The sequence below is a fragment of the Cuculus canorus genome, chromosome 7, assembly GCF_017976375.1.
Source record: "Cuculus canorus isolate bCucCan1 chromosome 7, bCucCan1.pri, whole genome shotgun sequence".
Classification (NCBI taxonomy): Eukaryota; Metazoa; Chordata; class Aves; order Cuculiformes; family Cuculidae; genus Cuculus; species Cuculus canorus.
Window position 1 is genome coordinate 19,896,728 of NC_071407.1, and position 25,295 is coordinate 19,922,022.

General features: G+C 39.4%; 1 protein-coding gene across 7 annotated transcripts in view; it reads left to right on the forward strand.

Moving 5' to 3' along the window:
• MARCHF8 (membrane associated ring-CH-type finger 8) overlaps positions 1–25,295 on the forward strand; it is a 96,141-nt gene that overhangs the window by 39,612 nt on the left and 31,234 nt on the right. Inside the window, exon 3 of one of the 7 annotated variants that reach the window (XM_054071537.1) lies at positions 4,546–4,612. The exons of 5 other annotated variants lie outside the window; for them this stretch is intronic. In XM_054071537.1, the coding sequence (XP_053927512.1) occupies positions 4,546–4,612 (67 nt within the window). Of the gene's footprint in view, positions 1–4,545; positions 4,613–5,361; positions 5,679–25,295 lie in introns of those variants that run through there. One more of the 7 variants, XM_054071542.1, reaches the window with a different exon arrangement.

Genomic DNA, 25,295 nt, shown 5'->3' on the forward strand with positions numbered 1-25,295 from the left:
TTCTGGGCTGTTTAATGCAAAGCCCTGATGTTGCATCATTTCTGGTTAGTTTTTCTTGTGCACTGTTCAGGTGGATTTTAGCTGTTACAAGTTTGAAATCTGATCTTTTTTTGGAGGGGGAGGTGGGACAGGGACAAAAAGTGGGTAGGCAGAGGAACTTTTGAGGAAGCTCTTACAGTTCCCCTTTGTTACAGAGTTCTGTTTTTCACTTTTTTTTCTTAAAGATTTCTCAAATATATATGAAAGTGTTTTAACTAGTTCCTGCATGTGTAGTTTTGCTAGGGAGAACTTGTGTGCAATCCACTATTCTGAACTTGGCTGTATTTTCTGAGGCCAAAAAGCAGAACAAAAAGCCAGAACTGTACATGTAAGGGGAAATGAAACCATTTAGGAAGCTCGATATGCTGCCCCTTAGTTGCTTAGCCTCTTTCTCTTCATGTTCAATCACCCCATTTTCTCTAGTCTGAAGTGCTTTTTGTGGATCCATCTTGTTCGCTTTTTCCTTCAATCAGTCTCTTGCTGCTTTTTGGAAACATTCTTCAGGCCATATTGTTACACCCTACTTTTGTTTTGCAGGTGCATTAGTGACACCCACAGTACCTGGTTAAGCACTATTATATAATTTTCCAGCATTGTGAATTTACTATTGCAGTGACAAGTATTTGAGTTAGGCACAGGCAGCAGCTGAAAGTCCATTCCTACCCTCAGTCTCTCTGCCTAATGCATGGGATGTTATGTGGTGTTTGGTAATGCCTGGTAGAGACTTTGGATACTGGTGATAGTTTCATTAAAAACAAATATAAAATACTCACTTCTTTTTTCCACTGTGGAATTCACATAGGCTTGGAAAAACATCCACTGGATCAAAGTCTGTTAGCTGCTTCAGTGTGTTGCTGATTGCTGAAACTCCCTCTAGCCTTGTTTGTTTGGAAAAAGTCTGCTGTAACATTGGATCTGTTTAGCCTGTAGCATTTCACAAGCCAGAGAGGACCAGTGCAGTGCTTGCACAAGCATGATGATGTGAAATCACAGACAGGAAACACTACTTGGTATTTAACATCTCTTTATTTTGTCCTCTGTTACACTTGTGTCATCCAAATTGATTCTTCCTTCCCTCCACCCTCCTTTGGGGTTAGACCTTGGCAATGTCTGTCGGGTGTTCCTAGGCGGTACCACCTGAGAAGGTCACAAACAAGGTGATATGGCACACAGAAACTTGGGACAGAGTATAGGAAGTTAAAAATGTGAGATAAATTGTCCATGGATCACGACCATCCTTTCCTAACCTGTGGCCAGTGAGGACAGTAAGTGCTTATCCCACTGAGACCATATCTGCTGCTTAGACACGCTGCAGAAAAATGACCCGCTTTGCTATCATTATTTTACTGATCAGGGGATAAATAATCTTTTTGTACTACAGGTTTTAGTTCAGAATACTTGGAGGGTTTTTTTCCACCCAAACATCAAAGAAGTTCTGATTGGCACCTTAGAAATTTGCGTATGGCCTGAAAGGATTTGTAGGAAATGAGCAGATGGTGTACTAGAGAATTTCCCCAGGAGGTTACAGTTATTTAAAAATGGGAGAAATTAAATAGACTGTATGAAATTTGACTGTAAAATTAATTGGCCAGCCAGTAGCTAAACACTTAACCAAAATGATTCAGCTTGGTCCCTAGCATAAGCATATAATGCAGTGATGTGTCTGAGCTGATGGCACACGCATTGTTTCAAGTTTCACCTAACAGGTGTGCATGAATGAAAGATGATTTTGCAGTGCGCAGTTCTTGCTGTGGTTAGGCCTCTCCTGCATCTTTTCCTTTCATAGTGACATCATGATTTTTCTGGCATGCAGGAGAATGCTACAAGATGCTGTTAATTTTAAATGAAATATAAAGCTGCTCAGCAGAAGTCCTTTAATTTTTAAACTGCTCTTTTAAGCCTAATCAACATGAAAAATAGCATATTGGTTAAATTCTAATAATAAATAAATTCTAATATTTACTATTTAAGAAAAAAAAAAGTGCCTTTATTTTGGGGATGCAATACGCGGGAGTATGTTAGGGAACCCCAAGTACTCAAATAATATGTCACTTAAACTCCTGTGAACTCATGCCAGTTTGGAGTTGTTCCCTATGTGGCTTTACACTTTGAATATCCATGTTTCTGATGTGGGATTTTTTTCCTGAAGCTGTGATGCATAGAAATTGGGGAATTTGTGTATGGCCAGGTGTTTTTAAATGAATAATCAGATTTTTAGTCCCATCAGTTCCAGTGCTACGGTTTTAAGTAGTGCAAACTTTGTGTGCTATGTTAAATGAAAACCAACTGAGTTTAATTATTTTAAAAAGTTAGGAACACACTATTTATTTATTTTTTAATTTAAATGCATATGAAGGACACTTTTGAGAAAGCAGGTAGGCTTAAATTCTCTTATGTTTTACACTGAATACCCAACAGAGAGAACTGCCTGAAATGTCAGCATTTAATTACTCTCATGCTTATCTCTCTGTGTTCAGGTTTGCTTCTCCCAGAAACTTCTTCGTAACACCTGGTGTCATGGGAGTCATCCCTTGGACCATGTGCAGGCACAGTTCTGCTAAGAGTCCACCCATGTAACAGGTGTAACAGTGGTGCAGGCTGGAATTAAAGCAGATTTCTCTTCCAGCGTGCTCTGTTTGCATAATTCTTCAGACTGACAGTAACACACCAATTGAATTTAGAAACTACCCATAAGAACCTTTGACATAACCTCCTGAAGTACTGAAGACGAAGAGTAAATATCCAGGGGGCTGAGTGAAATTCTTAACTGAGCCTAGGTACGTTTTTCTCTGTATATAGAGCCTTACAAATGTGTGTTTGTGGCAGATTTCCACCCGCCCCTCAGCAATTCATTTCCATTAGCCTCAGAGTCAGAGCCCCTGTTGCAAAAAAAAAAAAAAAAACCCTCAGAATTCAAATCCAGCTTCCAAATATTAAAGAATATGTCTGGAGAGTGAATTCATGGCAGTGCTGTTGCCCAGGTTAAGCTAAGGCTGAAATATTTACGAGGTGCTTGTTTGCATGAAGTCCCATATCAACCAAATAGGCACCGCTCTAGGGGTGTGCAAGAGTCTGCAAGGCTGACAAGGAGAGGGACGATTATTCTGGTGATTATTCTGCTGTTGTGTAGAGCTGATCTCACAGCTTATTATTTACTATTTGCTGGGGTTTCTGAGAGTAGGTCAGTTGTATAGAAATGGACATAACACACCTTGTTTCTATTAAGTGTGTTGCAGTCTGAATGATTAATTTCAAATGTTTCAACTACATTCAGCTACTGTTTGTTTATAGTGTAGAATCTGAGCATGCCATGTGATTGTTTCCTCTTGCAATTTGTAGTCCTTTTGGCTTCCTTTGCCGAAACATGTCTCTTTATACGGTAGTCCTGCATCTGCCACATTCAGCACAATTGCTTACCTTGTCATTCATAGCATTCAACGCTGGGTTTCTGCAGGGACCTGCCATCTCACTTTAATCAGTGCTGCTAATTCTCCAGCTTCTATTTTCCAGTTTAAAATCCTGATGGAGGAACTGGAAAGAGAGATTAAGGCCCTGGTTTTTAAGCGTTAAACACCTTTGCATCCCTGTGGTTTATCCCTAGGGTATTGATAAGTGAAGTATTTCCATAGCCTGTGCTATGGATCTGATAATGTTTGTATGTTTTGTTTTTGTATCTAACTTTTCCTTTTTAAAAATGAATATTCGGCCTAGAGGGAGATTTTCTGAAAGAGGGAGTTATGCAGAGTGCTCAGGGTACTGGACCAGCTGTAGTGGATGAGACAAAAGGTCTTTCTAGCTCAGGGGCTTGTCCTTGACCGTGAGTGAGAGGGAGAGAGAGAGAGAGAAGAGAATATGAGAAACAAAGTATGCACAGAGTGATTCTGGTCACAGAGAGTCCTACTATGTAATTTTGTGCTAATGCTAAATTTTGAATAGGGTGCAATTGTCTGAAAACCTCATTTTAAAAGTGGATGTGCAGAGAACTGGTGAAGGTAAAAAGATGGAGTTGGTCTGAAAAAAGTGCAGCTAAAAGGAAGGGAAATCCTTTCCTCTGCCTTGTGGTGTGTATAGCATTCCCAGGGTCAGAGGGTGTCACAGGGAAAGCATGAAAATAAGTGCAACTCTCTGAGTGATGTCATCTGGAGAGTCCTAAGGTTAGCTTTGATCCTTGCAGGAGGATCATCCTTAGCAGAGGTGAAAGAGGAGTCCTTTGAAAGTAAAAACCAGTCAAGACTGAGCACTAAGTGACTGTGTGTTGAGTATCCCTTTCTCTTTGGTCCCTCTCAGTTGTCTTCACCTTTTATCTCTCATTTTATTGTGTGAGAGTCAGTTGGGATAGAAAGCAAGGACTGTCTCTTGAGTTTTGATGTGACCTGAGAAATCTGACCTCAGAGGAGTTTTGGAAATTAAGTTATGCCCAAAGTGAAGAGTCACAGTTCAGGATTTAAGAAGCTACACACACTTTCTGGCTGTAAATGATACATTAAAGCCTCATTTCCTTTACAGGAAACTAAGGGCATGTGAAAGCCTTGTCAGCTGTGTTTGGACAGCAATGTCGCTTGGATTGCAGCAGGTAACTGATAAAGAGATGCCAAATAATTTGTTGTGTATCTAACAACGAAATCAAAGCAAAACAATTCTGAGAAACAGAACAGACTCTGTAAGCAGTGTGTATTGACATTTGTCTATTGCAATAATTGCACTTGTAAATAAAGTACTTGCAAATTAGTCCTGTGTTTGTTCAGTCTTTGGAAGAAATCTGAAACTAACTGATTTTTGTAGTTAGCTTGCAAAGTTGTACTGACATAGCAGAATTTATTACTCAAGGAAAGAAGCATGTGAATTGATCCCTCATATTATTCCACTCACTAAGTTCTCCTAAGCAATCTCTTTTCTCTGTAAACAGTCAACTAAACTTGCCAGCTACAGCAAGCATTTTTTTCCACCTTCATTGTGCTGTATTGTTTTCTGGTTTGTCACATTCTTTGTCTTCTGTGTTCATCTTTATACGGCTTCTCTTGCATCACATTCCCTAAGAATAAGAAAAATTAATTACTAAGCAACAGAATTTACCAGTATTGTACAGTCCAGAATTATGGCTCTGTGCTTATAATGCTTTCTTTGACTTATAGCTGCATGGATTTTTTTCATCTTTTTAAAAAAAAAAAAAATCACTAGACCTCTTGGTTTGACTAATTAGTAGAGGAAAGAAAATAGATCTGGGAGGGGCATCCTCTTTGCTCTCTGGACATTGGGAGAATTGTCATGCTTCATAGCACAAAAACTGCTAGGCATTGCTTTTGAGAAAGGGGGAGAGATGGACATCAGCTGCTGCAAGGAATGGAGCGTGTTCATAGGAGCTCTCATGCATTATTCATCACAAGCTCTTTTCACTGGGATCAGCTGGAGGAAGTAGTTAGTCTAGTTTGAGCTACACTAGTATTATATTTAGGGGGCTTAAACAAGCCCAGGCAAGTACAGCACCAACTCTTTCTCTTCGTGTGCAGGCAAATGTAGGGCAGTCAGCAGCTCTGCTTACACAGCTCTGTCTCTTTAGTCTGGATAACGGGAGTCATGCAACCACAGGAAACTACACTGAGGATACGCATATGCATTTGTGCTGAAAAATGAAGCTTCAGGTAGGAGAGTGTCTCATCAGCTGAGTATCTTGGCTTTCAGTTCATTGTGGGGGTGCTCTTAAGCCCAGCAAAGTAAATATGTACATTCGAGTAGCCTGTCAGGGGCTGCTGGAGAGGCTCCTCATTATGATTGCTACATGAATGATTCCTTATAGTGTGATACTTTGTTCTGTTCTGATTGTGAAGCTGCTGTTTATTTATTTTTTTTTTTAAAGCACCTTTCCTTCATTCACACAACAATGTCCTTCTGAAGAGGCTGGGGATTACAAGCAGAAAGACAACTTGCTGGGTTAGGAAATTTTTTGGTTGTTTTTATTTAAGCTGGCTCTTTAATTATATTGATATTAACACTTTTATTTGAGGGGAGGTCACCATCAGAGATGAGTTAAAACATAGCTGGGTGTGATAAGCCTTAAGCTCCAACTGTGTCATTTTAGAGTGCATTCATCTGAATGGCCACAGTATTTACTACTTTTTTTTAAAAAAAAAAATCTGAATAAAGATGCTTGTAAATTGGGGCTTCTGCTCTCAAAATCTTGTCTGTATTTTCTAATGTTTTCAGCTGTTCTAAAAGAAATTATATTCCTTCTCTGTACAAGCTTTGTATATTTACACCATTGGGGCTCAAGCACCACCGTTAGTTCAGTTTTAGACAAAGAAGGGGATTTTGTAAAACCTTATGGAACAATAACAAAGGGTCTTTTCTTCTGTTCTGTCAACATTATTTGCTCTGTAGCGTGTGGATTTGTGTGTGTGTGAAAAAGGACGAATAACAAACATGTAATCTCATTTGGCAAGAATGTTCAAATGTTATTTGTTTTGTGTATCTTAAGTATGTGTGCTGCTTCTGTCTGTTAATCGCACTGCTGCTCCCGTGTGTCCTGCCTGCCCGCCTTCCCTGGCTGGGGGGTTGTTTCTGTTCTGGAGGGGAGGGGGAAGATTTTTGATCTATCTATGTATTTATTTCTGTGAGCTGTTAAAAGCCCAAAACTTGAAAATGCCAAGCATCAAGCATCTCTGCTAGACAGCTAGGATGAAATGGTGCTGTGCTGTGCAGACAAGTTGTTTTCTTTTCAAAACAGTAGCTTTAAGTCCAATCCAGGCTTTAGTAAATAAGCATTACTGGTGGAAGCAGAAATTGTCAGCTTTATCTAAAATCCCCCGGGAGGAGATTAACAGTCACGTGCTTTTGGTGAAGCTCAAATGTACGCTGTCTGCCAGTATGTTGTCTTCCAAGATGCCTTGATCACCTAAATAGAATTTACATGTACACAAGAATACAGTACTTAGTGACATTTCTTTTTTCTTATTATTAATAATAGGGAGTGACAAAATTTTGTCACTCACATTATCAGCCTGTGGCTTTGAGGTTGGTGGGGGACACATCAGTACTTTTTGGAGTTCTAAGTGACTTGAAATTGTAACTTCAAAACTTTAAAAGCTCATTTTGACTTCATATGTCAAAGTTCTTCCAATTTACATGCTGTACACACAGCAAGAATTGATCTGCTGCTTGAATTTTGCTTCAGTATTTGTCGTGAGATAGAGAAGTGATGGTCTAATACTCTTACAACTGATAGGGTGACCTTTCAGTGCACAAGATCCTCATTTTATGGAAGTTCGCTAGCAGGATTCTTTATCTGATTTTATTAGACTTGTAAGTTCCCATGCATTCAGTTACTTGATTGAAGTCAGTGGAATTAAGAGATGGATTTTGGATTATGTGATTTTAAGTGTGGGGTTTTTTTTAAAAAATCAGCTTTAAAGTGTATTTTACTGCTCCGCTACTCAGTTACACCTGGATTTGAGTTGTGTTGTCTAGTCATCAGGATATAGGGAAGGAAGAGTTACTTCTGCACTTGTTTGTTTACTGTACTGGGCTGATGTATAGATAGTTTAAAATGAAGCTTTATAAAAGCATCTCTGTGTTGTTCTTTTTCAACTATGCACATGCTTACTGGCACAGAGAGAACTCAAGCACTTACATTCATCTCTGGCTTAAACCAATTTGGGCCCAGAAAAGTGTGTCGTCTTTGACGTGCCATCTGAAACTGCTCAGGCTTATGTCCATGCTTCAGAAATTCCTCAAAATTCTTCTGCAGCTGAGGTTGAGGGACCTGGATGGACTATGACTCTGTGGAGCATAAAATCTCACTCTTGGAGAGTTTTATTCTGATGTTTATATTTTTTAATTCAGACATTAATAATGATAATAAAATAAGGAACTTTCATGTGTCTGGGAAATGTTCTGGATCAAAAGTTCCCATAGACTGACCCCATTATCCAAGGGTGAGGAAAATATTTGGACTGAACAGAGCACTTCAGGCATTACTTACAGATGAAGTAAGGTGAGAGTTTCCACTGAACAAAAGAAAGCTAATGAATAAGGGAGCGTGGGGGGAAGGGCACAAATCCAATTTGGTTATTTTTCTGTAGATCACTGTGAAGAACTGGAATTGGACCAGAGCAGGAAATATGATACTCTGTGTTCAGACTGTGGCAGGGAGCAGGACTGAGACTTATTTGATAAAACGCCTTGCCAGCTTTATCTTCAATCTCAGTGTCTCTTTGTAATGGAATATGAAAGTTCCTAGCAGTAGAGTCAGAAATACAATTAAAATATTCAGCATTTGGCAGCAGCAAGAAATGATGCAAACTGGAATGAAGAGTATCTTCATTTTATTAAGGAAGTGAATGGGAGTTATTAGCTAGTTCTCTGATATAAGGACAGCATGATATTGCAATGACATTTAAATCAAATGTTTGCAGCTGTTGTGTCCTTGCAAAAAGTAGTAAAGAACAGGGAAAGCTAAGCATGGTGGCCTCTTTGTAGAACCTATCAAGCAGTGGAGAAACTAGGGGTTTTTTTATTTCTTACTGACAAGGAATTTTAAAGGTAGGTCTGTGGGGAGAACAGATGTAAGTTTGTGTTTTTATTTAACCCCCCCCCTTCATTCCCCAAGAGTAAATTTAGATTGAAAATATTTTTCAGTAGTGCAAAATTAACATATTCTCAGTCCATGGCGTTCTGCCACTAGCCTGTCTCCCAGAAAGCCTGATGATTGGCAATATTCTGATGCCATGACGGGGTTACAATAAAGTTGCTTGTGATGGCAAATTATATAAAATTGATTTCGAGCGTATATTACTGTGTGTTCATTATGTCAGTTTTGTAGCCTGCTCTGCTCCATCCAGCCTTTTCTCGGTGTCAGCCAGCTTCCTTATGGTTTTGCCAGTGTCCTTTTCCCCAGAGTGGGGTGGCTCTCTGCCTCATTCCTTTGCCAGGCTAGAGATCTCTGCACCTTAGTCTGGTGGAGGAGAGCAACAGAGTGCCATCATCTACTTGTGCTTCAGCCTCAACACAAGGATGGATTTTGCTACTTCATCACGGGCATGTCTTGGCCATTGGTGACAGGGAAGGGTCAGTAAGGGGCAGGACAGAGTCCTTCCCTGCAACCACATTTGCCCAAACTCCTGTGTCATATTGTCTAAGAGGCACAGAACACACCAATGCCATGATAACGGAGCAGGAAGGACTGAAACCATGTTTTCCATCTTTCCCTTCCTCCTGGGAATTACTGCAGGGCAGGCAGAAGCAAATATCTCCCATTAGGGAAGTGACCTTGTGTAAGACTTGGTGGAGACAGAGGGAGATCAGGCAACCACGTGCATGTCCATGGATTGACTGCAGGTAAAGTAAGTCAGGACTGGACTGCCGATACAGGCAAGGCCAATCCAAAAGCTGTGTGAGCACATTAGTGTGGAAATGTGCCAACCCACACAACTGCCTCGCTTTGAGCAGGTCTCAGGTACAGGGCTCAGCAATGTGCTATCTTGGCTATACAGCTCTGGTTTGACTTGGTTTATTTGTGCATCCGTATTAAACTAACAGCAAATTAACAGGTTGGAGTTAAAGTAACATTTTGATGTTCTGCAAGACTTTGTGTACAGTAACTGGCAGTGTGTCATTGTTGTGCTTGGAGCTCCATAGTTGTATATTTGCCTTTCAGCGATGTTTAGAGAACAATCTTGAAATGACATTACTATAGACTGACACAACATCCGAGCTCAAAGCTAATAGAAAGACATTTCAACACATTTTATAAATGTTGGTGTAAAGATGCTTATGACCTTGGGCTTAGAAACAGAATCATGAATACGGATAGGCCAGTTCAGGAGTGCAGACCTCTCAAAGTCAGACCACCTACATGTTGAACTTTGCAGAGAGCTTTAGCTGTTGTGCCTTTCCTGTGTTTCTGGAGGAGTCTGTGTGAAGCTAGTGAAGGCTGTCAGCTTCAAAATACTTAAGAAATGGAGGTCAGGAAGGAACAGACAGCAGTTATTGCAGTCTGCGATTGGGGAAGTTCATTTTTGTTTTGTCATCTTGCAGGAGGGGAGCACAGTCCTCTTTATAATGTCGCCCTAGGATATCTTCATCTGACTTGGGTCCCTGCACTGCAGGTATTTGAGGCACTGGTGACATCTTTGCTTCCTTCCTGTCATGCACTGTTGTTTTCCTGGTTTACCTGTTTTTTACTGAGGTCTAAATTTAGTTTTTGGAGAGTCGTCCCATGTACAGTAGTATATAATAGTGTTTACTTGAACCCTTCAAGACTAAATGCATATCTCATAAATGGTGATGATTCCAGAGAACTCAAAGGCGCAAACAGTCCCTTATACTCCAGATAACAGGAATGCCAAAGTTGTCAACAAAATCAAGATCACAACTGGAATTGGGAACATGAGAACTGCTGTATGAGGTTGGACAAAACACTTTGTGGCAGTGTGTAACAGGAGATGCTTGGGGACTACTGTAACAACAGGCCTTATAACGATGCCTCCCCAGAAAGCTCTCCCAGCTTTCACTAATTTATAGCTTAAGGATCTTTCTTTATTTGTACTTAATAGTTCTCAAAAGATTCCTGTTCCACTAATCTCTCCAATAGCTTTTTAAAGCCAAATAAAACTTCGTGCATCCACAACCACCTGCAGTAGTCCCACCAGTAACTATGAATTGTGCAAAAAAATAGTCTCTTTTTTTTGTTCTGAACTGCTCTCTTCATTGGATGTTCCCTGGTTTTTTACTGGAGAGATAGGAGATTGTTTCCTAGTTATTTGCTTTATTTTATATTGTGATTTTGTTCTCTCTTTTCCTTGTCGAAGAGCCACAGTCTTGTAGTCATTTCTTGCATGGAAGCCATTCAGACATTCATTCAGTCACCCATTACCCTTTTTGTATCCTTTTCAGTCTTACTCCTCTTTGATTTCTGTGGGATGAGAACTTCATGCAAGTATTTAAAACGACATTTCTGGGTTTCTAAAAGACAACAGTGGTTTCTGGGTTTGTTTTCTATCCTTTCTGTAATAATTACAAACACTTGGTGGTTTTGGTCCGCTACTGAGCACGGAGCTGATGTTTCTGTAAAATCACTTTTATAACCTGAAGATTTTATTCCTGTATACCTGGTCCCCAGCCTTGCATGTGTAAATTTCAGATTGTCACTTGACATTTATCCAGCCTGCATGACATCTTCTGTTTTACTAGCCGGTTCAGTTAGGTGGTTCTGCACCTTGCCTTCGCTAATGACAGGAAGCTGTGCAGGAAGTAAATGTTCCCACCTCATTGTTAACCTTGCTTTTGAGGCTGGTTTGTATTAGCTCTCTCCCTGTGACACTCCACTGGTGATTTCCTTCTGCTGTGAAAACTGATTTCATTAAAAACAAACAAAAAACTACCTCTATTAACCTTTAATCGGGTATCTGCCATGTGATAGCCTTTCCTTCTGTCTGTGGTAGCTTAGAAAGCACAGAACTAATCAGCTTACACTACCTGGAGTGGAGAAAGAATTTGACAAAATTTCATTTCAAAATATTTTAGAGTCTATGTGATTATTGATGCTTTCAAGGGAAAAGTGGGGAGAAATCCCAAACTATTTAATTCGTGAAAAAAAATTCCCTTTACAGAAGTTGTAATATATAAGATTTATTCCCTAGACTGTTAGTGATTGCTTCACTAATCCTGCCCAGTATAGTGATTGGCCTTCTTGCTCTGTAGTTTCCTAAATATCTATTGGCACCTTTGCTCAAAACTGGTATTGCACTGTTCACCCTCCAGTCCCACATTACAAAAGCACTTTTAGGCAAGAGGTGGTGATGCTCCATGGTGATAAATTGAACTGTTCCATCAGTCCTTAACCTTGGGGTCAGGCTACTTTTAGAATGTAACAGAATTTAGGATTTCAAAACCAGGTGTTCACAAACACCATTGATTTTCGAAATACCAATCATTGACCAATCATTCATGTGCAGATACATATAAAAATCAAACAGTCATTTAAAACTAAAATTATATCTGACAGTTACTTTAAAATTAGTGCACTTCTTTTCAAAGAAACAAAAGAAACACAACAGAAATTATCCTATCTTATTTACCTAATGTGATTGTACAAAATTTTTTATAAATTCATGTATCAAAATTTCTGTTAGGAAAAATCTTCTTCCTTTGAATGTTTGTGGGTTTTTTGTGGTTTTTTGTCCTTTTTATCCCAGACTACTAACTTTTCTCAGACCTAGTTCAAAGTTTAAGTAATAGCAGTGTTGAAATTTTCTTGTTTATTCTCCCATGGCAAAGATGAAAGAATTAAAAGGAAAAGGAGCGTAGCCAGAGTGGCAGTTCTTAAAAAAACTTCTCTATATTTAGTAATTATTTTCTTTAAACTCCATTTAAAGTTTATTTCCTCTTTAAAATGTCTTTAGTAAAATTTCTGATCCTTAGTCACAAATTGTTGTGAATGTGAATTCACAGTGTGAATTCAGTCGATTAGTAATATTGCTAAGTTTGGGTTTTTTTTTTTTATGTGGGCGCAAATAGAAGTACAGGTTTGGTCTTTTAAATGGCTATGAAAATAATATGGCCTGGGCTTTGCCTGTAAAGATCTCAAGAGAAAATTCAACTACTAACTGAAAATGAAATAGCATCCCTATCCTGTTGTGCCAAAAAGAAAAAATACCTCAGCAGGAGGGTAACACAGTCTAAAAGTGTATCAGAGGGTGAGAGGTTAATAGGAGGAGTCAGGGATGCAGACTTGAGAGATTCTGATTTAATACAAAACTTGAATTTTCTCTGTGAGTGCATTTCGTTCTTCAACTAAGGCTGGTTTCACTGGGGTGTCACATTACAGCTGTCTGACTGTATGCTACTTTCCAAAGTTTAATTTAAAGGTTTTAAACCCTTCCAGATATTCCTTTGGAATTCCTGCAGCAAAGTGAAGCTCTTACTGTGGTCCTTGCCTGCACCACTTCCAGGTTTTGGTGACATGTAAAATCTCTGGGTTTTATAGCAAGGCTTCACTTAATGTTGCTTTGGAGAACAAGTACTTCTGCTCTTTAAGCATCTTTTTTTTGATGGTGTGTGCCAGTGGCACAGAAGACTTCACATTATGTCCTGTTTTACTAGGTGGTGGGTATTGTAGATCTGTAGGAAAAAAAACACCTTTCATCTCAAAACATTCAGTCCAAAAAAAGTCAGTGTACATGGGAAGAAAAATTCTTGCCCTGCTCCAGGCTTGCCCCAATTCCTCTCGTTTAAGTTTCCTGTTAAAAATAATACATGCAATTATTGTAATTACCAGAGCTTTGATGTGTTGATTTCTGAGTGGTGTCCATGGACTGTACCTGTTAAAGGCAGCCTGGCTGTAACTACCATTGGTGATTCTGTTTAGCACAATTTGTCATTTCTTCATGCAAATTACTGAACTTTGTGGGCACACTTCTCTTTTTTCAAGAGATAAACGTGCCCCCATGGCTTTCAGTAAGGGTAGTAACTTTTTGGAAGATGGTGGAAACTGCTAAAGCTTTTGTGATAGGAGTGGTTGGACAGAATTGTCTCTCTGTCATATGCAGTGTGGTCACAGTTGTTACAGCTATGAAGTTATACCTTCTGTATTTCTTAGTAATACTTTGCATGCCACATACTCCTTCACTCTGAGCCATATCGAAGGACTACAAAGGTTTTGGAAGAGCAGGAGTCCTGTCAGCTACAATGGAAATGATTCAGCCTCAATAGGGAAGCCCTACCACTGCATGACAATGTTAGAGGAGCATTTTGAGAAGGCGAAAAATAGGCGATTGTCAATAGACAATTCAGTCAAAGCTACAGAGCAGAGCTAACCTTTGCTAAGTGACTGTTACACTGAGTTGCTGAGAAAAACAAGACACGCCTACACACAAAAGAAAAAAAGCCCAAAAGCTTTCTCCTTTTAATTCTCCTGTCTGGATCTTTAACAATCATAAATCTGTAAAGAACAGAGAGAATTTCAGATTATGTTGTTCATCCCACCTCCTCTTTTTTGATGTCTTTGTGGCTTGCTCTCCTTCCCTTTCATCTCTCTTCTTGTGATGTGTTTTTGACATCAGGATTTAATTTTTGTTAAACATCACTTCCTCTGCGTGTGTTGATTTCAGTTACAGATTCTTTACACTTGTTCCTAAAGTTACACATTTTTTTGTATGATTGCATTTGGTTAAAATGCTCTTGTAATGTGTCTTGGAATCCATATGGTTCTTTGTTAGAAACAACCCTTTCTCATCTGTCTTCTATACGTGGATGAAAGACAAAGACTGTGATTAGGGATGTTCCTGATGCTACTTTATTACCTTGACTTCAAGATCACCAAATAACTAGGGTTGCTAAGTGCATTTGCTTGGCGTCTGTTACAAGTGTGGGGGAACCTTCCATGGCTTAAACTTGAGATTATTAAGAACAGCCAAGCAATCAGTGCCTTTGACAGTCATCTTAGAAACTAGGCTTTCTCAAATTGGCTGAAGAAAAGCAGGTCTCTGAAGACCTATGTTGTAAAGTTCCTCTGCCTCTCTTAGGAGCAAAACCTGTGAGGTTCATGTCACCTTCTACCTTGCTGAAGTGATTTGCCTTCTCACAAGAGCAGTTCTGCAATGACTTTGAAGGAGGTCGCAGTTGTCTCTCCTAGTATGGCTTCACAAGCCCCATGAAGTCTGATTGGGAGCTGCCCTCCTTTAAATGTGTTAAAATACCTTTGCCTTGAACTTTGTCTCCTGCTTCTTAATGAACAATTTTTCATTCATTTGAATTAAGTAAATTAATTTGCTTTCTTTATGAGGCTAGCCATGAGGAAGTTGAAAGGGCTCAGCGCAATCCTTTTATCATGCAGCTGGACAGAGCATATCCTCAGATGCTGTTTCTTCCAAGTTCCCGTTTTGTTATCTGCAGACACCAGAAGGGTAAAGCTGTCCAGAAGCGCCTGAAGACAGCACATGCTCCAAAGAGCATATTGTCTCAGGGACGGTAAGGTAATGTAGAAGTGCATAGGGAGAGGGCGATTTCTCCATTTCTTCAGTTAAGCGATGCAGAGCTGAAAGGCAGCACAGATAATTATCCACCCCTACCTCCAAACACTCAACTGCCCTTCATCTCATCCCTTGTTTCTGCATTTTGCCTTGTGGCAAAAGACAAAATGACATCAACGTATTGGCTAGGTGATAACCTCGGCCAGCCTTACCTCTGAATGGCAGCCTCGTTTGGGAAAAAAAAAGCCCTGTATTTTAGTCCCAGTAAAGAATCTTGGGATTGAGTGTGGAAGCACCATAACCATGCATCTATTCTGCATATTACTGAAAGAAAAATTATGAAGATAGAGATTTCTTTTTTTTTAATCTTATTTGGATTTGATTTGTTTCTTTTTGTTGTTTTTTTTTTTAAACTACTGCTTGAAATGTGTATTTTTAAGATTTTCTTCCTGTCTCTTGCAGTTACTAGGCAGTGTTGCTCTCTTATTTTTATCATTTATTTAAGTGTACTCAGACTCTGTGACTGGGAATGTGTGTACTCATTTTATGAATTTGAAACTTCAGTTGTGTTCTTTTGCATATCAGAGGTTGATGAAACTGAATTATAGGTGTTTAAAAAGTGGTAAACTGTCCAGCTTCCGACTAGAGACAGTAGTGCTTCAGTGCCAATTTGGTGACTCGAATTGTCTTCTTTTTTTTTTTTCGGTATAAGTGAATCTGATTGGCTGTTCAAAAGAGAAGGTGGCACAGAGGTAGCAAGAGAGTGTTGGGAAGAGGGAGAAATGTCTTTAAAATGGTTATTCCGGGGTCTGGCTTCTGCACCTCCTGTTGTGCAACTAGGCTGCTGTTATGGTAGGGTTTGTGTTTCTCTTGTTTGGGGATCTTTTCTTTCTTTCTAATTTAATGTTGAGTTCTCAGCCTAGCCTAGCGTAACAGGAAGCAATCTCAAACCCAACCAATTTAAGCTCCCTTATGTTGACCTTGATGGTTGGTTGCTCTCCATAGTTAGACATATTGTGGTTACTACACAGTTATTTCTTTCTCTTTATATTAAGTTAATAGTTTTCCTTGACTAGTTTTTGCCATTCCATCTGGTTTCTGTTAATGGCTAATTTTGTTGTTGTTTCTTGTCATCAGTTTCTCTCTGGCTAATGGAAAATTAGCGTTTTATGACTCATTGGGGTGCTTGTTTTATCTCGATTGGCAGTCATTAGGACTTTGAAATGTAACAACGCTCTTCCCCAAGGATATATTTTTCTGTCTCAAAGGGGTCAGTTTAGTTTGAAGAACCAGATGTAATACCTTAGGCTATTTGAGGCACCAGCCCTTCTTTGAAATTGAGGCTGGGCCATCGTGGTTAGAGTAATAATCCCTATGTTTTCTCTGTCTGTTAATATTTTTATTTTTTTTATACTTCCCTCTCCCATAATTGTGGCCCTGCACCCACTCTGGTCTTTCTGAGAACACTGACTGTGTTGCTGTCCCTAAAAATATCCCTTGTTTCAAGCCAAATTACTCTCCTGGCTTCTCTTGGCTTTCCGTTTCGCAGGTTACAATCAGGGGTCAGAGTAGGAGTTGACTTAGCAATCGTCTGCCCTGTAGTCTGTTGTACTTACTACAGATGGACAGAAGCTCTTAAATTAAGAAACTATGAGTCTACCTGCAGTCAATGTCCCTGAAATAACTTTGTGTACGGGAAAGCCTGGGAGCTGCTGGTTTCGAAAGGGCAGTGGTTTATAACTGACCCAGTTGTTTTTCATTAACCTTAAAGTAATGAACTTTGGTGCCGAGTTATTGTTACTATACTCCATCATTGCCATATCAGCATTTTAACCGAATGGCTTGCTCCCACTTGACCAGCTGTTCCAGACTGCCTGTATATTTCAACTGGAAGTATTTTCACTATGGAATGACTTTTTATCTTTTTTTTTCTTGTGGCTGTATGGGTAAGAGAGCTGAAAACCTGAACTGTACTTTGAAGGTTCGTAATTTACCACAATACCTGTACTCAGATGGTAAACACACTCTAGACTGGCAAAAGAAAAAATAAAAAAGATATCTCTGTTCCTAAAGCTTATTTTGATTAGAAAACTAATACTGACTGGGTGAGGCAGGGAGGTTTGTGTAGGCATAAGTTGCTTTTGCACCATGGGTTTTCGTGGCATACCTGTGACGTTTAAACAAATTACAACTGTATCAAAGCTCTTAATTATGTATTAGACATTTTGTCTTCTGCCAAAAAAAAATGCTATGTTAAGTGTAAAGGGGAGTTAAAGAGTGGTGCTAGGACCAAGCCAGTTTCTGAGTTAAGGTAGCCTTAACCTACACAGTGTGGTTTGAAAATAAAAGGACATCCATCCTCCTAATAAACTCTAACCATTTGTCCTCTTTTATACCATCTATAGATATGAAGTAGATTTACCTATCATCACTTTTCAGAGGTGATCTCTGACTTTCTGTCCCATTGTTTTCAGCTGAACTTTGTGAAGGTTTAGTGTCCAAAGCCATAAAGGTCTGACTACAGACAGTGAAACTCCTGGTTCCCAAGCTCTGGCTCAGTGGTCATTCTAAGTTTTGCTTTTCTTCTTTGATCCTGTCTGTGTTACAAATGAAGTTAACTACCTTGTCATGAAAATTCAGGTCACAGTTGCAGGACTTCTCTTTTGAGAGAGTTTCTTTGATTTAGTTTACTGTAGCCCTTGGGATGCAGTACTGTCCAATGCAGATTTTTTCCATTAAATGAAACCAAAATGTAATTTTTAGGGTTGTGGTCTTTTTTATTTTTTTATATATGTATGTATATATGTGTGTATTTTAATGCATTTGGCATAAATATGCCTGGCAGCTTTTACTCAATACCCCAGTATCCATCCTTAGTGTCTGTTATCAGGTTGCTGTTGTCGTATTTATTTTTTTCTTGTATTGCATTATAAGCTTTTTGAAAAAATTCTAACCTTTTGCCACGTGTTATAATGCTTAGGACCAAATGTCCCTGATCTTGAATTCTCCTGTGTCTTGGAAGTGTCGGTTGAATTTGGCAGTTTTCTGATTTCTAAATTACATCCAGATAGGATGTTCCAGTTGTTTGAGACAGTCCGGCATTTGTTAGCAAGTTGAACTCCACATCTTTCAGGGAATAAGACTCCCGCTTCTGTAAGTATATGTTAGAAGAGCATTTTTAACTGGAAGCCAAATCTACTGCCCCACCTTTGATGAGTGTTAGCTAGCAGAAAAATAAAATCCTGCAGAATTTAAAAATAATTGCTTTCTTTTTTTCTAAAGCTTACAGGAGTTCCCCTTTGTACCCAGGATTAGATCTTATGAAGATGACTATATTTCTCTGTTCTAGTTTCTTGATATGGAAATCACCCTCCTTTATTTAGCATCCCAACATACTTTTCTTGAGTTGAATTAAAAAAAGTATTTCCAAATTGTTTTTCAGTGGTGATAGGGAATGAACCAGAGAAAGACAGTATAGTTAATAACAGAAATACAGGAGAAAAGGCCTGGTTCACATGGGAAGAGCAGCAGTTAAGAAGAAACAAAGGTGATAAAGAGCACAAGGAGACAAATGCAGGTGTGGCGTGAGTTTAAGATGGTGCTGGGACAGTGGATGTGGGTAAAAATGCAGTTGGTGTGGTCACCCATTCATTTGCTGTTCTGCTCATTGCATCACTGCTGCTGAGGGATGCGAAGCAATGCTTACTTATAGGCAATGTTTACACGTGGGCTGTTTTTCACCATCACTCTGGGAAGAAGCCTCTGTCATGTAATCCCCTTAAGCCTTTAGTCTCGCACCAAAACATGTCCCTCTTGAAATGTAATCCTCTTACTTCAGTTCCACTGCTATGTTCCAGTTATGCCATGTGCTTGGGAGCGTGGGCAGCAGAGGTTCTGCACACGTCAAAGGTTGAAAGAATTTCTTCCTAGATGAGGAGTCCCCACACAACTGTTGTCCAAAATATTGTTTCTTAATCTTGAATCCCAAGATCCCAACAACTCCCAGGATCCTAAATCCCAACATTTTTTGAAAATCCTGTAGATTCCTTGTGCAGTGGTGCCTCAAACAAACAAACAAACAAACGAACAAAATAGGCATCTTTGAATGTTAATTTATAGTTTGTATTGCTATCGGTTTGCTTGCCTCCGTGCATCGGAATGAGGGCTTTGCAGAGCACTTTCTGCATTCTAATGGACCACTATGCTTTGAGATCTAAAGGCCATTGTACAGTCAGCAAAGTGCAAGGAGAATTTGGATCACATTTACAAGTGGTGGGAACAAATAGAATAGTTTCAAGAAGGACGATTGGTGGGGTGAATGAGACTGTTCAGGCTTCGAAAAAACACTCACTGAGGTGTAGTCAGTGTTTTGCCAGGTAGGGGTTCCAGGAGTCAGCTCGTTAGGCAGATACCCAAGTCTGATACTCCATGCAAAAGACGCCGTGTGTAAACGATATCTGACCCTTAGCTTTTCTTTGCAAATTTACATCAGTCTTGATCACCTTTTGTAAATGTCTGTATTGAAACCTGAAATTGGAAATGTGAATATGGAGAAGTCTGAATGTGGACCAGGGTGTTTTAGTTTGAGTACTCATGCTTTCCAGTCTGTATTTCAGAGCACAACCCGTTTGTTCTTAAAAGTTCATCCTTATCTCATGCTACTGTTCCATCAGTCCCTCCGCCTGCACTGCAAGATGCAGCTCAGCAGCATCTAATCCCCCCCCCCTTTCACCAGGGTGCTTATCTGGCCAAATGATCTATTTCATCTTTTAGAGAATTCCTGCACATTATCTGATGTTTCTTTTTTCCACCCGATGCCCTCTGAAAATACCCCTTTAAAACTAAAATCTCAGGGAGAATATTGACTCTTTTAATGTCCAGATAGGTAATATTGCTCATCTTCTGGGGTTTGGCCTATAAGAAAAATGGATTTCCAAAGCAGCAGTTACTTGTTATTCAGTCTCCTGGAAAATAAGTCAGTAGTCATTTCAAGCTGGAAGGATAGTACTTACAGTTAGGAATAATTTTATCTTTTGTATTTTCAAAACTTTAAAGGAGTCAGAAATAGATTGAGGTACACTGCATGTGGCAGGGAGCAGGTAGGGAAGTTCCAGTTCTGTATCAGTACCGTATTATACCTAGATCAGCAAACATTTTGTCAATGTGACATCCCAGGCATAAAAGCTGACGATCTGAGGACCCTACCTGATAAGGGAATCCTCTTTTCTGGATTTTAGGGCCCCCGGTGAAGCCCCTCTTTATTGCTTCAGCTTCTCACTCAGTTCCACGTTTTTAGCCCAAGAGAAAACAGACTCTAGAGGTCTAACTATGTATTTTTAGAGGATGCACACAAATGCCTTTAATAATTTACCAGTTCTTTGTGGGTTTGTAAAAGTTATTTTTAAAAAATACAGAATGTATTTTAATAAAATCTGTTATCTTCTAAAAGACCTACAAATTTCATAGATGTCCAGATATCAGAAGAAAAAATGCATATCGTGAACACAGAGAAAATTGAAACTGAATTTTTAAAATTTAGCTTTGTTGGTGTAAAGCTAAAGACATTTTGACAAAAGCAAACTGTATAAGCTAATGCACTTTTTCTGAAAACTTTGATGCAGTTTCCTGTGACAAAAAAACACCCACACTCAAAGCTCTAGGGAATGAAGGGCAGGAGGTTTAGTGTGAATATGAGACTTATTTATAACTCTTTCCCCTTAGGAAACAAACTATAGAAAATGCTATGTCAGCGCGTGTGCAAGAATGCAGTAGAGTCCCCAGTAGGTCAGCCAGCGCTCTGACAGCTGCAGTTCATTTTTTGTTTAATAGGAATAAATATACGAGGCAGAGGAACCCAGTGAAGTGAATTGTTTAATACTACCCACATAACATTGTTACTTTTGAACTGATGCAAGTTTGTTTTCCTAAAAAACTCTGAAACCAAGCAAGATTTTACTGGAACTGGAGCATGAGCGATACAGAAATAGAATGAGTAAATGTCTTCAGTTAAGTGGAAAAGCTTCTTTTCCAATAGGCTAATGGCCCAGAGATTTTATTTTAGCAGAAAATGCAGGCAATCCTGGGACTGCAATGGTAAATTTAGTTCTTGTGCAGCTGCTGGTCAGCCACACAAAAACCTCAGTGCTTCTCATTAGATAGTAACCTTGCTGAAATTTCCCAAGTAGGTGAGTAGCAGTGTTCTTCTGGAAGGCTTCTCTTCAGCTGGTAGGTTTTGTTAGTCACCCATCTGATTGCCTCAGACAGTCTTCCACTGTAATCTGATGATTTTAGGACTCCAATGATGGGAAATGAGGCTGCCGGCACAGAGCGTCCCTGTTTCAGCTACAGCTGCCCTGACCAGGAGTGGTAGTTATGATGCTCCAAGCACCATACTCTGTATTCACATAACCTGCTCAAAAAAAACACCTTTTTTTTTTTTTTTTTTTTTTTTTAATTTCCCTGTTTATTGGCCTCCAGGTGGACTGCCCTACTGTGCTGGGTCACTGGCCTCATCCCTGCTTTATTTAGCTGGTGCGCTTCCGTTGGCTTCAGTATCGCTCAGTGTAAGCACTTTGTAGCAGTCCCTTCCTGCACAGGACTTCTTTTAGAAGTGCTCCTACTTCTCCCTGCTGAACATGCAGCAAATGTAGATTTCCATGTGCAGAGGTAAACACATATTTTTCTAGCTCACTCTTATTGCAATTTCTTCTTCTCTGCTTCTCAGTCTTTAAGGCAAGTCAGTATTTTTAAAACTACTTTAGGTCCCAGTCTGCTGAACTGACTACTACCAATTGAAGTTATGGAAATACTTTTTTTTTTAGATCAGGATGTTGATAGTGGCTCACTCTGATTCTTCCTGAGACCACAGGCATTTCTTGTTGGTTTTGGTAGGACCACTTTTTCCACATGGCGTGCTGGTTTATTGCTTCCTCCGGAAAATAATTCATGTAAGTATATGTGTCTTAGCGTGTAGTAGCTTGAGTCACCTGCTTCCTTGTGTTCTGAAGGTGTGCAACACAACTGTAAAGTCTTAGCTACTTGTCTTTTCTTCACTTCACGTTATTTATTTCCTTTCTATTTAATAATCTGTCACTTCAGCTGTCTTCATATAACAAAATGTCTTATTGTTGACCACCCCAAGCTCTTTGTTGCTGAACTCTGCGTTTCTGCAGCATTTCTTGCTAACAGGCCAAACTTTTGACCAGATTGACATTAGTGGTAGAATTCCCCCTGACCTCCATAAAGCCAGGAACGTCTAGTGACCATATACAAAAAAATGTTGACCTGTCACTGGTTTTAACACTGTTTCAGTTTTTATTTCTGCCCATTCCTTCTCCATGCTGGCATTTGGTTTGCTTTTTGCCTGCTGCCACATTTTGAAGACATGAGAGATCCGATGCACTCTCCTTTTCAAGAAGTACTGCTGCTGAATACAGAACTAAGAAAGATGTCCCTGACAGAATGAGGCTCACTTTTGGCTTTTGGTCTCACTGTGGAAGAGTTTCTCCTTATTCGATATGCATATAAAGTTATTCTTCTTCATATAAAAAAGTTGAAATTACCTTCCTGAAACGAACAAATCTTCTGTAGGATTTTGTTTTCATCCTGTTGGTGTCCTGTGTTGTCCTTATGTTTGCTGAGAGCAGGAAAAGTATCAAAAATTTAGAGAATCTTATTCTTCTGAGAACTTGTCTTCCGCCAAAAAGATTTCTTTGATTGATTTTCATTTGTGGGCATAAGCTATTGTGACAGAAAAAGAAGGTGGGAAAATTATGTACATGTATACCAATGATCAATGTGAGTAAACTGGGTACCATCAGCTGTTAGACATGGGTTTAGGTGATGTTAACTGACTTGCAGATAAGTTCTGAATCCTTATCCTGCTTCTGTGTCAGGGACACACTTAGTGAGTTTGTTTCTGTAAGGATGATTGAATGTGTTCTTTTTCTGAGATATTATTCTTTGTCTGTTTTTTGACCTTACAAACAATTGTTTCAAGAAACGTAAGGTGCTTGAAGCTCTTCAGAACATCACAAGTTAGATTCTTATAAGGATCTCGCTCTAACTAGTGTTTGACTAAGTAACTTTAATGGTGGTATCTGTAGAGCCCAGTTCCTCATTTACCTAAGTTTGTGTGACTATTTGACACCGTTTGAAATGCTGTGGGTCAGAATACTTTGCAAACTGCTCTAATAAAACTTGGAAGATGAAATTTCAGGGAAAACCAAGCCAGTCTGTAACAAGTAGGTATCACTAAACAGGTCTGATATCTACTAGTGCTCTTTCAAGAGTTTTTTTGTTATATGCTTTTGACCATATCGTATTAAACATTAGCAAAAATACCCTGAATGCTTTTCCAGCATCATTTAGGAAGTGCTTTCTCTAGCTGCTGTTTGCATTTTGGAATACTGTTTGCCCTTATGGCCCATGTAGTCATAAATAAGTTAATAAACAATCTTAATATCTTAAGATGGAAAGAGAGGAAAAGAAGATAAAATCATTGAGCAAAACAGGAGCAACTTGAAGTACTGCATTTGCTTTGGGAAGTATCCAGTTTACTAGAATTGTTCTGAATCTGGTTTTAGATTCAGGAGGCCATTGTAACCTTGGCTAAAAGAGGATTCTGTGATTCACTGTTCCAACAATATACTTCAACAGTATAATATGAGTTGGAAATAAGAGAGGCTTTGTTGACCTTCTGAGCTGAGCAGAGGCAGTGATCCAGGCACGTGCATCACATCCAAGTTGCACACGATATGCAGACTGCACAGCCACCTGCCACCCTGCCTGAGGAGCGTGTGCAAGCACACAGCCTGGTCCCACAGCAAGTGACTGAACCCACAAAGTTGTGTCGATGCTGAGAAGGGCCAGCTCTTTGGAGAGTGCATCTGGACTGCAGGCTTTCTATGTCTATTGGCAGCTTGAGAAATTCCAAATTACTGGTTGCCTAGAGGGATTTTTAATCTGTGAATGTTTAAAATAGTCAATTGCTTTGGCATATTGATGTGCGTAGTGTACCATGAGAATTCCAGCAGTTGCATTGAATGCAATTACTTCACAAGAGATAGAATGTTCTTTTTAATCTGTTCATAATTGCTGGCTTCCTCAGTGTTTGCATCTCTCTTTCTGCTGTTAAATACATGAAATCATTTGAAAAGGCGTTTTTGCTGTCATATAGGTAAGCTTAATGCATACTGCTTCCATTAACAAGAAAGATGTATATTTTTGGATCATGTCTTTTGTATTTCATATAATTTGTTGCCTGAGGGAAGGATTCCTTTTTATGTGTTGCATCACATAAAGGCATGCATCCATTTTGGGCAGGTTGTCTGGCAACAGCGAGACAGAATATCCATAAAGCGTGGCGAATGCCAAATTTTGAGGTTTACTTTCTTTGTTACAAATTAGGAATATGGCAAGTGAATATAGTAAGTGTGTGAATGGAGGAAATTTTAGTGAAATGTACCAGACTGATGGTCTTCTGCAGAATTAAAATTTACTCTTCCAGGTGAGGCAGCCTCAGCTTAGCAAGAGGAAGGCTTTTGTGACTTCTTATAGCTCAAACAGTTAAATAGGGGATATTGAGATCAGATATCTATTTTGAAATGTCAGCTGGAGATGCATGTTACCCATAATCATTTTGTGCAGAGCCTTTGGAAGTAAAACACAAAAATGCAAAAAAACCCAGAAAAATGGTATGTTGAAAAACAGTCTGGAGAACAAAGCCATGGAGAAAAGGGCTTTTTTGAAGACAATGATCTCCTAACCTCAGTCAGTGAATGGCTGGACTCAAGAATGGATCCTAGTATTGTATCCCACATACTCCTAAAACCAAACTGGTAAGACTGAGCATACAGCAATACACAATGAGTAAGGACTTATAAATGGATGGACCATATCTGGAACATGCAGGGACCTGCATGCCTGTCAGGTTTGCATAGTATCAGGCACGTCCATGCAAGCTCTAAGAGCTGTTCTCAAGGCTGACTGGAGATGAAGTGTATTGTGCTTCCAACTATACTGTGATGCTGACGTAGCCAAGATATTCGTATTTAACTTCAACATTCTACTCTTTGCCTTGTTCTTTGAGTTTCCTCTCATTTATATTTCTTGTGATCTGTTAGTCTTCTTGACTCTCTTCCCCAAACCCCCAAGGGGCCTGTTCTTTGAATTCCTTTAACTCTGCCATTAAAACTGTTCTGTCTCTTTTCTTTTCATTGGACTTTCTTTCCTTAGAGCCATATGATTTTGTAGTTTTATTTTTGTTGCTTGATGTTCTCAGGCACAGCTGTA